The following is a 14,593-nucleotide window of genomic DNA, read 5'->3' as shown; positions in this document are numbered from 1 at the left end:
CTGTGACACACACAGAGCAACACAGACACAGACACACACACCATACACACTGTGCCCTCCACAATGACACACAGAGCGACACAGGCACACAGTGTTCCCATGACACACAGACCGATACAAGCACACACGCGCACATACACACAAAAAGACTCACGCATGTTTTCACACACCAAAAAATTACAAAGGTGCTTCACAGATGCACAGCAAGTGGAGTGAAAAGATCAGTTTATTGTGGTGCAAAAAATCCGCGTGCATACAAGAGGTCTTCAAAAAGTTCATGGAAAATGCCTGGTATGAAGTTTAGAAATTTTTGCATCAGAATGAACTTATTTTTGTTCCTTTTTCCATGTATTTTCTAGGTGTCCTTGTGTATTTCTTAAATGCCCCTCAAGGAAGCGCAAACACACACACACACACACACACACCAGCACAGCGACACACAGCCCCTCCTGCGATGACACATGGTCACACAGAAAGACCCCAGGACATGGGGAAAGCAGACCCGAGCCCAGGCGGGTGTCCAGCCAAGGACTGGGCAGGGAGGCAGTGGGACCCACCCAGGCTGCCCCTGAGCCCCGTGCACTTCACCCAGACACAGCTCGGGGCCGGCAGTGCCCAGCAGGCCCTTGAGGGAGCTGGGCACTGGAAGAAGCTGGGAGAAACCCCCAACACGGAGCCAGATGCGTGTCTGCTGGCATGGGGGGCTCCCCGGAGAAGGGGGTGCATGTCCCACGGGGGTGGGAAGACTCCACCCCCAGAAGACCTTGCGCCCAGGAAAGGAAAGAAGTGAGTGGAGGAACGGAAGGGAGGGAGGTGGAAGAGTGGGGGTCGCTTGCACCTTTTTCCAGGCCCTGTCCCCCCATCCCCCGTTTGAATCTCACAGTCCCCTCACCCCGCCCTAGGAAGTCTTCCTCAGGCCGCCGGCACCACGTCCAGAACCAATGCCAGCCTGGGACAAGGCTATAAGGGGGCGCAAGCGCAGGGCTTCCCTGGGGAGGCTGCGGAACTGGCGCCAGCGCGGCCTCTCTGGGTCACAAGTCTGAAGCCCCTGTGAGGTCAGGGACAGTCCTGTGATGTCTGCTTCATTCCCCTGAGGTCGCCAGGCCCCACCGCCCCGGGAAGCACAGCCAAGGACAGAGGGCCAGGCTGGGCGCTCTCCCCACCCCGGGAAAGGGGAGTCTCCCAGAGGGAGGCTGCAGGGTGGCCTCCCTTGCCTGTACGCACAGGCACTGGGCGTGGTGTCTGCGTGTGCGTGCGGGGAATGGCAGCGCCTTCCTCGCAGGCTCTGCTCCCAAAGCACCAGAGAATAAGGCCAGGCCAGGAGCCACGGACATTTCCAGCATGGGCTGTGCCACCCAGGGCAAGTCCTCACCCCCTCTGAGCCTGATTCTTTGTTCCAAAAAGAAAAAAAAAAATGAAGCTAGGGGCTGCTTCTCCTGGCTCCCCTCCTCCCTCCTGGGACCGGTGTGCTGGCTTTGAGGCTGTGATGTCCCTGGCAACTGGACCCCGAGGAGGCCAGGACCGGAGAACGGGTGCGCTTTCCTGTCCCTTCCCGCTGAAGGCCAGAGACTCCAAGGGCAGTTGCTTCCGGTTCCAGATGGAATGTGCTTTTCAGAGGCTTGGAAAGGGCATCTTTCGTCCTCACCCGGCCCAGTCGACCTCCTCCCTGCCCCACCCGCTCCAGGCTCGGGAACCAGACTGCCTCTTCGGTAAACTTGGGGGAAATTGGGCCCCCTTTCCTTAGAGATCTTAGAGTAAAGGAATACAAGAAGCCGGGCCACAGCAGCTCCCGGAATGGTGGCCGCGACAATTAACTGACATCCACTTTCCTCTCTTTGTGGCTGTGTAGACACAAGCAGAACTCTTGAAAGTATGAATGCAAAATGCTGCCCTCAGAGGGAGAGGACTCGGGGCAGGGGTAGAGGTCAGAGCCTGTTTGTGGGCTGCCTGTGGATTCTCCCAAGGGAAAGGAGTGGGTGGGGGCAGCTCAGGACCTCCTGGGGACAGGAGGTGCCCCATCGGAAGCGAGGGAAGGGAAGGGAATTTCTCTCCTCTATGATCGGTGAGGTTCGGAGACTGCAGGGTGCCAGAAGCCGGAGGACCGGTGACAGTGCAGATGGAGCCACAGGGGCCTCCTGCCACCTGCCCGCCACCCCACCCTGGGGATGGAACTTCTGCTCTCCCCCCATCCCCCGCCCTGCCCCCAGGCTCTCCGGCTTCCTGCTCCCACCGTGGCTGCCCAGCCAAGCTGGGCAGTCCTCACCCGGCAGCACCCTGGCTCGGTCTCAGAGACACAGAGAATTGGCCTGTGCTGTTCGCTTCCCCACCCACCCTGCAGATTCAAGAACGAAGCGAAGGGAGGCAAAAACAGTGTTTTAATGTTGTTACTGTGACTGTGACGTCCACAAGGGAGACCGTTCCCTCTGATCAAAAAAAGCACAATCCCGCCTGCCTCCCCTCCCCCTCCCCCAATTTCATAAGACCTTGGGGACCTGAAGGTCAGTTTCCAGCTCCTGGCTTCCCTCCTTCCGTGTAGGAGAACAGCTCCAGGCCTCGGCATCCCGCTGGGTACTTTGCGGTGCTGGGGGTGGGGAAGTCCCAGGCCCCCTGCTGGGGTGCTCCAACTTGGGGATTCCTTTAAGGTCCCCTGTACTCTGTGTGCCCACACCTCTGGGGTGCTTGGAACTCAGTAGGAAAGGGGACTTTCGTTCAAGATCAAAACCTACCCCATGCTAAGCCTCGGTTTTCTGTTTGGCAAATCTCTGTTCTGTGAAAGCCACCAGCGAGGCTCCGGGACGCCCAGGGCGCCCCATTGTTGCCATGGTGACCAGGAAACCCAGGGCCCTGCCGGAAACAATGGCAGGGGACTTCTCCATCAGGAACCTGTCAGTGCACCCGAGGATTTTTGGGTGTGATTTGAATGTGGGGATGAGGTTCCTAGGGTCCCTGCTTCCTGAAGTTTTTTTTTGGGGGGTGCCCCCAAAGGCCAGAAACCCAGCACCAAGAGGCCGGGAAGAGACCGGCTGGGGTGCTGGCTGCCCAGAAAGAAAGGGGAGAAAAATGAGAGGTCGCCACGAAGTAATCGCGGTGGTGAGGGATTCTTCCAGTTTGGGGGCTGGCCGCCCTTGTCACCCCATCCACCTCTTCAAGCTCAAGACTTGAGTTTTCCCTCCCAGCTCCAGGCACGGTGGCCACCTCTACCCACTCCCCACGTCCCCGCAGGGCCAGAGCCCCTCTCCCTACTGGAGCCCAGAGCCTCTTCTGCAACATCTTCCCACAAAAAAGGTAAATGAGTTCGTTCTTCCAGCATCCGTCAAACCAGGCGTCAGGTTCTCTTGACTCGGTTAAGCCCAAGTCCGAGAGCCTTAAGGATTTCCAAGGTCACTGGTCTGGCTCACAGGGTGACCATCGCCCCGAATCGAATCCTTGAGTTGATTCTGGCGATACGGAGCTGAGCTTTGACCAAGGGGGAGAGTTCGTCTCACTGCTTCTACTTCCTTTGCTTTCTTTGCCGCTGGTAAGTGCTGAGCCTTGGAGGTATGCACTGGGGAGGGACACCCCCCCCCCCCAAAATACAGGGCTTTATGCAATGTTGGATCGAATTCTCTCCGGTGGGGATGCCCAGCTCTGTGAGGCCAGGCTGGCTGGAAAGAGGCCCGCAGGCAGCCAGAGCTGGAGTCGGAGTTTTGTCTCTGGTTTTGAATCCGGCCCTTTGAGCAAGCTTAACACGTGTGGATTTAATTTCCCTTTCTTTCTTGCTTTCTCCCCCCCCCCCCCAACCCCAACCAACCCTGTGAGAGAACAAGAAAAATAGTCTGCTGTGTCGACAGCGTGACACTGTTCGGTTTGCCAAAGAAAATTTGTCTTCCCAGAGCCCCAGAGAGCGGCGGGCTCCCAAGTTTCCATAGGACCCTTCCACGGAGGGTGGGGGTATCCAGACAGCCCCCCGCCTGTACCCCCAGACCTGCATGCGTGAGCCTGAGCCTCTCTTACAGCATCAGAGCGTTGGGACTCGATAGATTGTCGCATTCCTTTTAGGGCTTGCTGGCGGTGTAGACTCGGTGTAGACATGGTGACTACACCCTGAGGCTTTGGGCAGGTCCTGGGCTGCAGATAACATGGGAGCTGTCAGGCTCAGCATATACCCCAGGGTCTCTGGGTTCTCTTAGCTGAAGACCCTCACCCTTCGCAACCGGGAACTTCTAAATTGAGGAGGGCCAACACAGTGGGTTCCGTGAGCTGCAAGCGCCTTCTCTCTTCCTTCCCCAACACCAGGGTCCTCGCGGCTGGGTTTTAGGATGATTCCTGCATCCACTTCTCATTTCATTACCCCAAATAAGAAAAAGAGAAAACAGCCCCCAAATTTGAAGAGGTGGGGGCAGAATATTTCCTAAACCCGTGCAACAGCACCGGCCCGGGTACAGATAGCAGCAAGGATGTTTGGTGGGGACACTAGGGAAGCACACTGGACACGCAGCTCGGGTCCAAATGGGAGGCAGGCCCGGAACAAAACACCGCGAAGGGTTATTCCCTGCTCCTGGAAGAAGCGCCGGCAGGGCCAGATTTCACTGGGCGAGAGGGAAAGTAACCCCCTGAGAAGCCAGGAAATTTCTCACCCTCCGACTGACCCTCTCTCTTGCAAAATGAGTCGCTGAGTTTGGTCATCTTTTCTATGGTCATGATGCTAACTTACTTTCCCAGCCCCATCTGCACTTCCCTCTACTTTCCCACCCCAGCTGGGGCCCCGGGAGAGGCTGAGACACTGGGAGAGCAAGGACAAGGGTGCGTTCTCTCTTCCCGGAGGAAGGCCAAGTGGTCATTTGGGATGGGACTTCCTCAGCAGCCCAGGTCCTCTTTGTTTGGCTCTCTCGCTCTCGCTCTCGCTCTCTCGCTCTCTCTCTCTGTTTTTAACACAAGAATCCTTTGCTCTCCGACCCACTTCAATATTAAATCAGCGCAGGGATTTTGCAGGCTTGGGGAGCAGCCTGAACTGGGAGCCGGTCTGGAACAGCTCGGGTCCCGGGAAAGCCGAGGGAGGCGCGCGCCGCAGCCGGCGCCCGAGTCCACTGCTCCAGCGAGAACCGCGGCTCTCCAGTCCAGCACGGGGCGGGGGAAAGGTGGGGGGCTTGGGTCTGGAAGCCCACAGGGGCTCCGGGGCGCCTGTGGGATTGTTTTCGAGCCGGGGCAGGCGGTTGCGGGGCCCGCGCCTGCGGTGCGAGAGCAGGGAGCCAGGCCAAGAGGAACTCGCTCCGCTCCGAGTCTCGCCGTCCCCCTTGCAGCCCCGGCGCGGCGCAGGCCGCGGTTTCTGGCCCACCTCGGCCTACAGGTCAACCCGGGACTCGTCTCGGCGGACCAGGGTTTGGGCTACGGACTCCGGGTCGCGTTCTTGGCGTCCGGGAGCCAACGCTGCGGCCAGTGGGGCCTCGGGTTTGGGAAAAGGTAGTTATTAATAACTCGGGAAACGAAAGCGCAGCGCGCGGGAGCCGCGGCGGCCTGGCGGAGAGCGGGGATGCGGCGGCCGCCGGCTGGAAGCAGCACCGGGGGTCCAGCTGGCCGGCGCGCCCGCGGCCGGCGCTGGGAGAAGCTGCCCGCTCTCCCTGCGGGCCTGACCTCGCCTCCTGCCGCTGCTCGGCCGCTGCAGCTCCGCGCGGACCGGGCCTGCGGCCAGGCCGTGCCTCGGAAAGCCCTCGGGGACCCGGGGTGCGCCAAACCAGGCGTCGCCTCCTTACAGCTGGGGGGGCCCGGTCTCGAGTCCGACGTCCGGCGGCTCCCTCGGGGCCTCTCGGCGGAGAACTTACCCTTCCGGGAGGCCCGGCTCTCGCGGGCTCTGCGCTGGGCAGGCCTAGCTCTCCCCTCTGCGGCGCCAGGGGTGTCTGAGCGGTTTCGCAACAGAACCGAGCGGGTTTCCAGCTAACTCAGAAGCCTGCGCACATCCACCGCCGGACTGCTTAGAAATCACAGCCATTGATCGCATCAGAAATAATAGTCATCGTCCATACAACACAAGACAGGGCCTCTTTTCCGTGCGGACCCCGGAGCTGGGATTTTTTTTTTCTCCCTTGCAGAAATCAACCCTGTCCGACCCCACCCGCAGCCGCACCCCGCCCCCGCCAGGCCGCTCGGGGCGCTTCGCTCGCCGGGATCGAGCACAGTCCCAGGCCCCGGGTAGAATGGCCTCTCCTTTAGCAAGCCCTGCCGGCTGGCGGCTCTCTTCCTGCCTCCCGGCCTCTGCCTCGCCTCGCCTCGCCTCGGCGATCACCCAGCCGTGGCTCCCACGCAGGTCTTTGAGCTGCCACGGAGTTAGCGCGTCCCCGGTGTAGCCCGCTAGACGGGCGCCTCGACATTCGTTTGCTCCTCCTGGGAGGAGGGGTGGGGTGGGGAATAAATAAATAAACCCTAGAGGTCTCTCGCAGCAATCGAATTGCTGACCCACAGGGGGCCCCCCCAAACGGGTTCCCAGCCCCACTCGGCCCGAGAGACCCCCTGCTCCGCCCTCCCCGCCAAAGTCCACCTTGGCTCTGTTTGTGTCTGCTGTTCGACTCCCCCCAGTCTCCCCAGGGAGCACGCGGTGTGTTTCTTTTTCTTTCTGTATTCCCCGGGGCCACCGCGTCCGGGACCGGGACTGATAGGCGAAGGCGCGGAGGGGCGAGCCTCCCGCCGTTGCCCCCCAGTCAGGCGTGACAGCGCGGGCGCGTTGCGTGGCTCGTGACGTCTCCACGTCCTATAGGTGCAGCGCTGGTGAGATAGTCGGTATCGCCGGGTCGCCTCTTTATTTTATGGGGCTATGCCTGGTAATAAACAGTAATATTTAATTTGTCGGAGACCACAAGCCCACTGCGAGCTGGGAGGTACGGGCTCCTCTCGACGGACGCTAGAAGAAGGCCTGGCCTAGGAAGGGGTCGCTTCTGGGGGACTCCCTTCCAAGGTCTCCACCTGGAGCCGCCCTCCTGAGCGAGGCGCCGCGCCTGGCTTCTGCCCCCCCGCCAAGCCGAGGTGTGCTCTGCGCAGGTGAGTGTCGCCCAAGACTCACGGGGCGCGGCGGGTTTTTCTTCCCCCTTTGCCCACCTTACCTACACTCCTGGATTCTGACCTGCACCCGGTTCTGCTCAGTCTCTCCTGCACACCTCACTGGCGTTCGCCAGCGACATTAGGAGGCACTCCCTTGCATTTTGCCTGCGCGGGACACCTGGAAAAAGTGGATTCCTCTCCACCAGGTTTAAGGGAAAAAAAAAATCCGATTTTGCTAGGTGGCCCTGGCCATCTGCAGTCCAGGAACTGAGCGAATCTGGCTCGGCTCTGACTTGGGGGAGCCCAGAGTTTGCCTCTCAGGAGGGGCCTACAGATTATTTATGGGAATTAATTTTATCCGCAAATCTCGGAGAATTTCAAGGGATTGATGAGGTCTTTCTGGATTTCCCCTTCCTCCTACCGGAGATGTGCAGGCTGCCGCTCATCTCCATGCCATGTTTGCTTTCCGGTTTGGACCGGACGGGCCAGCGAGCCCAAGGGCCTTTAAATGATGATTTAGAAGGGAGCTGGTGTTTTCATAAATAAATAAATTGCCCCTGCAAAGGTCTGTTTGAGAACAAACCTGGAAGGTGGAGGGAGGATTGGTTTTGTCCCTGGCTGGCCCACACTTTGGGCTGGACGACCATTTCGGGGTTTGCGGGGATGGCGAAGCCGCCACAGTGACCTCCCAGGCCCTTCTCCTCCCCCCATTCGTCCCCCTCTGCAGACTTTGGCCTGGGGATGGGCAGTGGGGGGGAGGGACAAGTCTCTAAGCAGAGCCCCAAGAGAAGCGGATGCAGGGGTCCAGGAGGCGAGGGAGGGAAGCAGAACGGGACCCCTGGCATTGATTCTAAGCGCTGGTCCTCAGCATCCCAGCCGGTTCGCTCAGGCTGAGCCCGTCTGGCTGTTTCTGCTTCTGCTGACCTCTCCGACTCTCCCTCAAAATAATACATTTCAGAGAAAGGAAGGGCCGGTGGCAGAGCCGAACGGAGGAGAGCCCCAGCCGGTCCCCACTGGCTGTTTATTTGAATGAAACTGGGCACTGCCCTTGTGCACCTCCAGCCAGGGCCAGTTGGTGGCCCGGTGGGTGGGGTGTGGGGGCCACGGTGATTTCTTGGCATCTTTGATCTCAGCCCTCGCCGCCCGCAACTGCACCTTCACCCTGCCTTCACCCTGCAGTGGTTGGGAGTGGGGGTGATGAGTGGGGGGCGGAGGGGCGATGTCAGGGCAGCCAGCGCCGGCTTGGCGGGCCAGGCAGGGTCACCCATCTCTCCCTCTGAGGTCAGCGTTGGAGAGAGGATGTGGGCGAGGCCGCAGAGGCCCACGGCAAGCGAGCGAGTGTGTGCACACGGGTAGGACCCTCCATTCTTTGCACAGCCAGCCTCGCCGAGATCCCGGGACCGCCCGGGGCACAGTCGGCCCTATTTTCGATGATTCCTGCGGAAGTTTTTGCAGCCAGCACTCCCTCAAAGGAGCAGAGATGGATGGAGGCTGGGGAGGGGGTGATCGAGGGGTCTTAGGTTTGAGAATCCTGTTGTGATTCCAGTGTTTGGGAAATCTAGTGGAGTCGGTGGTGGAGGAAGGGAGGGCGAGAGGGTGGGAGGGAAGGAGGGAGGGAGAGGGAGAGGGAGAGAGGGAGAGAGGTGGGAGCTAGTTGGATAGTGGATTTCAGTATTTTTGTAAGCATCAAGGCAACCCAGCGTAAGTGCTCACAGCCAAGTTGGCTTGTGTTTCAGAGAGAGAGAGAGAGAGAGAGTCAGTCTTTACCTACAATTCCGGAACTTTAACCCCGAGAGCCTTGCTCAGAAAGGACTTCGACTTCTTGGCTGCGCCCAGCCTCTCCACTTTGCTTCTCCCCCGGGGTGCAAGGGGGAGCGGGGCCCTGGGATTCCGAGGTTGCCTGTGCTCCGGGGCAGAGTCGGGTGCTCCTCGGAGCTGTCTGGCGCCTGCCAACTTGACCGTGCTCCGAGAGCGCGAGCGGCGAGCGGAGGAGGTGTGCGCTGGAGGTAGGCAGTCGCGCGGCGGCTGCAGCGGTGGGGACTCCCGCGCAGGCAGCGGTAGCTGCTAGCCGGGGCGAGCAGCTCCCTGCGTAAACCCCGGAGCCACCATGCCTGCGCCCCCGCCTCGCCGCCCACTGCCCTGCTAGGAGCCAGAGGGGACGTGGTGAATGCAGCGGCTTCGCGGAGCGAGGTAACCGGCCCCGGAAGGCTCGGGAGGGAGCCGGGGCGGCTCGGGGCGGCGCGCATGGCGGACTCCAGCCGTGCCGTGCCTTCCGCAGAGCTGCGGCGGCCAGAGGCTGCCAGAGACGTAGCGCGGCCCGGAGCTCGTGGCCGAGTGGAGCCCGGGAGGCGGCCGCGGCTGGGGGAGCAGCGGCGAGGTTCGCGAGACGCGCGGCCTGGTTCTGTCAAACCGCATCTCGTTCGCCTCCGCCAGCCCGGAGCTCCCCGGAACCCTGGCAAGGGCGCGGGCTGGGATTCTCCCTGCGGCCGGCAGCGAGCAGCAGCTGGAGGGGGGTTCAGCCCCACTCTCTTTTGTTGTGAGCAGACTGCGGGGCTCCCACCGCTGCCTCCCCCGGACCCCAAAGGCGAGGAGACCGAAGCTACTTGGGAGTGGGGCCTCCAAAGCCCTCCTTCTCGGCCTATTAAGTCTCGGGCCTGGCCCCTGCGGACGAGGGTGGGATCCAGCCTTCTGCTCCCGCGGCGGGCGCCTAAGGTCGTGGGGGCCGCCGCTTGCGCCCGCTTCCCCAAGTCTTCCCGGGTCTTGAGGCGGGAGGGGGCGAGCCCTACTTGGGAATATAGAGACTGGAGGGGCTCAGAGGCCAGGAAACGGGCTCCTCCGGGCTGCTGTTGTTTCAGCCTCGCAGACCTGGGCCGCGCCGGGCGCTGCAGCCGCCCGGGAGCGCCGGTTCAGCAGCCGCAGCCCAGCCGTTCGGCGAGCGCCGATTCTCTGCTCGCCAAACCCGGGCCTGGGCCTGTGGTTTCCGCGCGCAGGGGCCCGGCTGAAGCTCAGAGAAGCTGCTCCGCTCGGCCAGGCCGCTCGACAACATGCCTGGCCCGGGGCTAGGGAGCCGAGAGAGCAGGGCGGAGGCGCAGCCCGGCCGGCGGCCGGCACCCAGGGGCGCGCCTCCCTGGGGCCTTCTGCTTGTCCACCTTTTGGTTTTCCAGCGGACCTTGCTGTAGTTTGGAGGGCGAGGGAAAAGAGAGGTCTTTTCGTTTTCAACAAGTTCTCATTTTAAGTCCGGTAAGGGACCAGAGACGGAGGCGACTTCTCTTTTGAACCTGGTCTCTTCACGGGCACACCTCCCTCCCCTGTGTTTTTGGTTTTGCAAGAGGCGGGTTATTTCCGGCGTCTTGCCTGCAGCAGAAAAATATCCCTCTCGTTAAATTTCATAAAAAGAGCTCTGAGGGCTGCCTGTAATTTGACAAGGGGGGAAAATTCTCAAAAGGACACTGGGGTTTTTGTTTTGTTTTGTTTTTGGTTCGTACCCAATGGCTTCCAAAAATACCCACGCCTTATCTTTATTGGCTGTTCCAGAAGTCCAGACAAATCTGACGGGCAGTGGCTTATCGGGGAGAGCCTGCCCAGTGGAGATGGGGGCCTGGCCTCCTGCGCTCTGACGCGGGTCTTTCGCAAGAGGCCGTGCACGTTCATAAAGTAATAGTAAGGCGAATAATACGACCTTCGGCGGCCTCACTCAGCTGGGAACGGAGGTGCTGGTGGCTGGAGCTTGGGGCGCCAAGCTGCACCCTCCTCTCGCTAAAACTGTACTCTCCAACTTATCTCTTGGCATTTCTCTCTCTCTCTCTCTCTCCTTCTTGTCCTCAGAGCAGAACCTTGCGCGGGCACAGGGCCCCCGACGCACCATGGCCGACGCAGATGAGGCCTTTGGCCTGGCTCACACGCCCTTGGAGCCTGACTCTAAAGATCTACCTTGCGATGCCAAACCCGAGGGTGCATTGGGGACCCCCAGCAAGTCCCCGTCGTCCCCGCAGGCCGCCTTCACCCAGCAGGTAAGAAGACAGCGGCGGGCCATAGCCCTCGGGCCCTGGGGTCCAGACCAGAGCCAGCAGCAGCTGCTTCTCCGCTCTGCGCCAGCTGCGGGCTCAGAAGGAAACCCGCCCAGTGCCCGTTTTTGTCTCTTTTGTGTTCTTCCTCCGTTCCACCTCTGTCTGCCCTCTGTCCCCAAATACTAGTCTATTTGGTACACTTCTTGGGGACGATAATCGGCAGGCCAGAAGCGTTGTTGGGGACGTCACAGCTCGGCAGCCCTTTGGGGTCCTCTACCAGTAGCCCAGCTCAGTCCTTTCCTACTGCCCTAGGTGCAGCACCGGCCCCGAGCGCCTTATTACGGCCCGGGTCAGCGGCCGCTTCAGGCCGGCATGAGCGATGGTTTGACCTCTCTTCAGATCTTTCGCCTTCGCCTCCGCCCGCCTCCTCCGCGCCGCCGCCTAGACCCGCGCGCCGCACCATTTGTCTTGAGGTCGGGGCCTGGCGGGCTGGCGAGCCCTCGCCGGCTGCAGGGTGCGCTCGGGGGCTATGCCAGGAGGACCCAGGGAGCCCGGGCTCGCCTGGGCAGAAGCTGGGTCCGAGCTGAGCGAGGAGGCAGGCCTTGCGCTCTGGGCCCCAAACCTGGGTGCATTGCACGACCCAGGCGGCGGAACTCAAACACCCCCGATGGTTTTTAAATCGGGTGTCACAGGGCGCGAAGCGGGGTGATTTGACCACAAGAGAGCACTTGCGCCTAGCTAAAACCCTTCCGCGGCGGCATTTCATTGTCTTTCCCGGCTTTCCCATAGCGTTTCTCCATTGCCTTCACGGCCCAGGAAAATGTGTGTGTGTTTGTACAGCCCAGAGCGTGATCCCATTTTCGGAGACTTACAGAAAATTTTGCTTTTAAGGAAAAAGAAAATCCACTTTTGAGATGGGTTACGGAGATATTTTTCAAGCGGAGACTGTTGCTATTTTGTACCGTGTTTTGTAGATTTTTAGTTGAAAGCGGAAATATCAAAATGGTTTCAACCGTGCTCCGTAGTCACAATTGCCGAAAGTGGACTGAGCTAGCTGTGGGGAGGCCTGGAAGGTTTGCTCACCCAGACGGACAGAATTAATTTTTGTTCTGGATTGTGGGAACAACATGGTAATATAAACACCATGAAATGTGAAATTTCGCGAATGCTCCTATTTGCACTCACCACGGCGCTGAATAACCAGGCACATCTCCGCACATCTGTGTTTTTTTTTTTTTTGCGTGGACATCTGGGGGTCTAGACCAGAGTAGCCTGCATGGAGTTTTCTAGATTGGGGGTTTTCTCTCTTTTTAAGTTTAAACTGGATCTGGATTGAACCTAGCCAGCCAGGCTTTGCCCACAGCCACTCGCGAGCATGTTGGCCGTGGATGGTTCTTTCATTCTGTGCTGGTGGCATTAGAGGGAGGTGGCCCAGCGCTGTGGGAACAGGAGAGGATTGGAAACTGGCTCCTCCACTGGCCCTACGCAGGGATTCCTGGAGAAGAGGCTGGGGGCACTCCAGGGCAGGCACACCCTGAAGGGTCATGGGCGGCTGTTCACCCTCAAGCCGCCTGCAGCGGGAGAAGGAGCAACAGTCTGGGTCTGTTTTTTTGGGGGGAAGTGTCAGGCGGGCAACTCCCCTGCACCCCAGAGCGTGTTCCTGTGACTTTTTTCTCCTTCCTGCAGGGCATGGAAGGAATCAAGGTGTTTCTGCACGAGAGAGAGTTGTGGCTGAAATTCCACGAAGTGGGTACGGAAATGATCATAACCAAGGCGGGAAGGTGAGCCGCTGTGTGCGCGCGCGTGCGCGTGTGCGTGTGCTCGTGTGTGTGTGTGTGTGTGTGTGCGCGCGTGTGGCAGGGGCAGCTGTGCCCAGGGCTCTTGTGGGGGAGATGATGGAGAGAAGGTGGCTGGAGGTGAGAGCATGGGGTTCCGCTCCAGGAGGCGCAGGGAGAATTCGCCCACGGATCTCCAGCTGCGTGGGGGGAATACCCCAAACAGTCACCTCCAGAAATGGGCATTTTCTGTAGCTCCCAGGCAGGAAGAAGGAAGGGGTTAGGAGGCTGAGCCGCCTGGGTGGATTCGTCCAGAGAGAAACCGGGACGTGGAAGGGGGAGCGCAGAGGCACAGCCCGGCTTAGGGTTGCACAGGTCTCCGACTCGATCCTTCACCCCCACCACCACTCCCACCCTCTCTGACCTTGGAGTGGCTCCAGGGTCCCACCCGACTGCCAAACTCCGAATTGTTGAATGTATGCGCTACCTTCTTTCATTGTTTATAGAACGCAGGCGAAGCCTTTGAAACTGAACCGGGGCTCGGCCGAGCTCTATATACAGACACCGATAAACAGGGCAGCTTAGCCAAGACACTCACCCCTGGCGCTCCGCTTAGACGCTCGCGGAGCTGTGGCTACAGACGCTAGCCTCGTGGGGGAGGGGAGGCCGGCGCGTCCCCGCGTGCCCAGGCCTGGGGACACCCTCCCGCTTCCCCGGCCCGGCCCGGCGGCTTTTCCACGTGGGTCTCTGCCCGAGGCAGGCGGGCGAAGCCACGGAGGCCGCGAGGCCGAAGCCACGGAGTGTGTGAAGCGGGAGGGTGGAGCCCACTCCCCGACGCCCCCGGCCTCTCCAGCCCAAGCCTCCCGCAATAAACTGACAACGGTGACATTTATTATTATTTGAAATTAAACAAAGTCGGCTCCCCCGCTCGGCGCGAGGCCTGATTCAACGAGGGAAGCGCGTTCTGTTTATACCAACGAAATGAGGTCCTCTTCCCTTTCCCGGAGGAAGGAGAGACCTCTCCGGGACGCCTTCCCCCCCAGCCCGCGCCTGAGCCGAGAGGATTTCACTATAAAAGGCCTGCGGAGCCTCCTACGCCGCTGCCTCCGGGCGCGCTCCCGGGCGGATAAACCCGGAGAGGCTTCCGCGCCGTGGCTGCAAGGCACAGCCTGCAGTTTCCCATCTTCGCAGCAGTGCCAGGCGAGCCGGCTCCAGCAGCTTCTCCGTGCGCCCCAGGGCAGCCCTGGGGGTCGCGGAGTTCCGGGGCGCACTCCGCGGGAGGTGGATCGAGTCCTGGTGGATCGAGGGTTCAGGCCCCAGCTCTTACTGAAACCAACTCCACAGTGGCTTTGGCATTTCTTTGCTAAGGGCCAGGGAGTTTCGCCTGGGTGAAGTTTGCCGACATTTAAGAATAAACTCTTGCTAGGGCTCCCTGGTCGGGGAACCAACCGAGTTAGCCAGGGCGCTGGTGCCCTCGCCCCTGCAGAGAGTTAATGGGAAGCCAGGGCGCAGGGGCGCGCGCACCTGGGTGTCCGCGGGACGCGCGCGGTGCGAGGCTGGGCCGAAGCGCCTGGCTGCACGGGGCTAAGAAGCCTCGTTCCCCGGAATAGTAGGTGCCTGGCTCTGCAAAGGGCATTGAGCAGGCGTTGACGCGGGAGTCCCTCCCAGACCCCGGAGAACCAGTGTTCTAGAAGCGCCTGCCTCCTGGTTTCTGTTTTCCTCCTGGATACCTACAGTGGCCGCCTCCCTCCCCCTCCCTCCTCCGCACGCACGACAATGTCCAGGGAAACCCGGGCTGGATCC

General features: G+C 60.6%; 1 protein-coding gene across 2 annotated transcripts in view; it reads left to right on the top strand.

The window, feature by feature from the left end:
- Positions 1-6,879: 6,879 nt before the first annotated feature.
- Positions 6,880-14,593, top strand: part of TBX5 (T-box transcription factor 5) — a 49,150-nt gene continuing 41,436 nt past the window's right edge. Inside the window, exons 1-3 of one of the 2 annotated variants that reach the window (XM_051826594.3) lie at positions 6,880-7,008; positions 10,834-11,018; positions 12,702-12,796. In XM_051826594.3, coding sequence (XP_051682554.1) covers positions 10,872-11,018; positions 12,702-12,796 — 242 coding nt within the window. In that variant the 5' untranslated portion in view covers positions 6,880-7,008; positions 10,834-10,871. Of the gene's footprint in view, positions 7,009-8,983; positions 9,199-10,833; positions 11,019-12,701; positions 12,797-14,593 lie in introns of those variants that run through there. The other variant, XM_008272284.5, reaches the window with a different exon arrangement.

Source organism: Oryctolagus cuniculus, chromosome 21, assembly GCF_051225735.1.
Source record: "Oryctolagus cuniculus isolate XC-2025 breed Fujian yellow rabbit chromosome 21, ASM5122573v1, whole genome shotgun sequence".
Classification (NCBI taxonomy): Eukaryota; Metazoa; Chordata; class Mammalia; order Lagomorpha; family Leporidae; genus Oryctolagus; species Oryctolagus cuniculus.
This window is presented reverse-complemented; position numbering and strand designations above follow the sequence as displayed.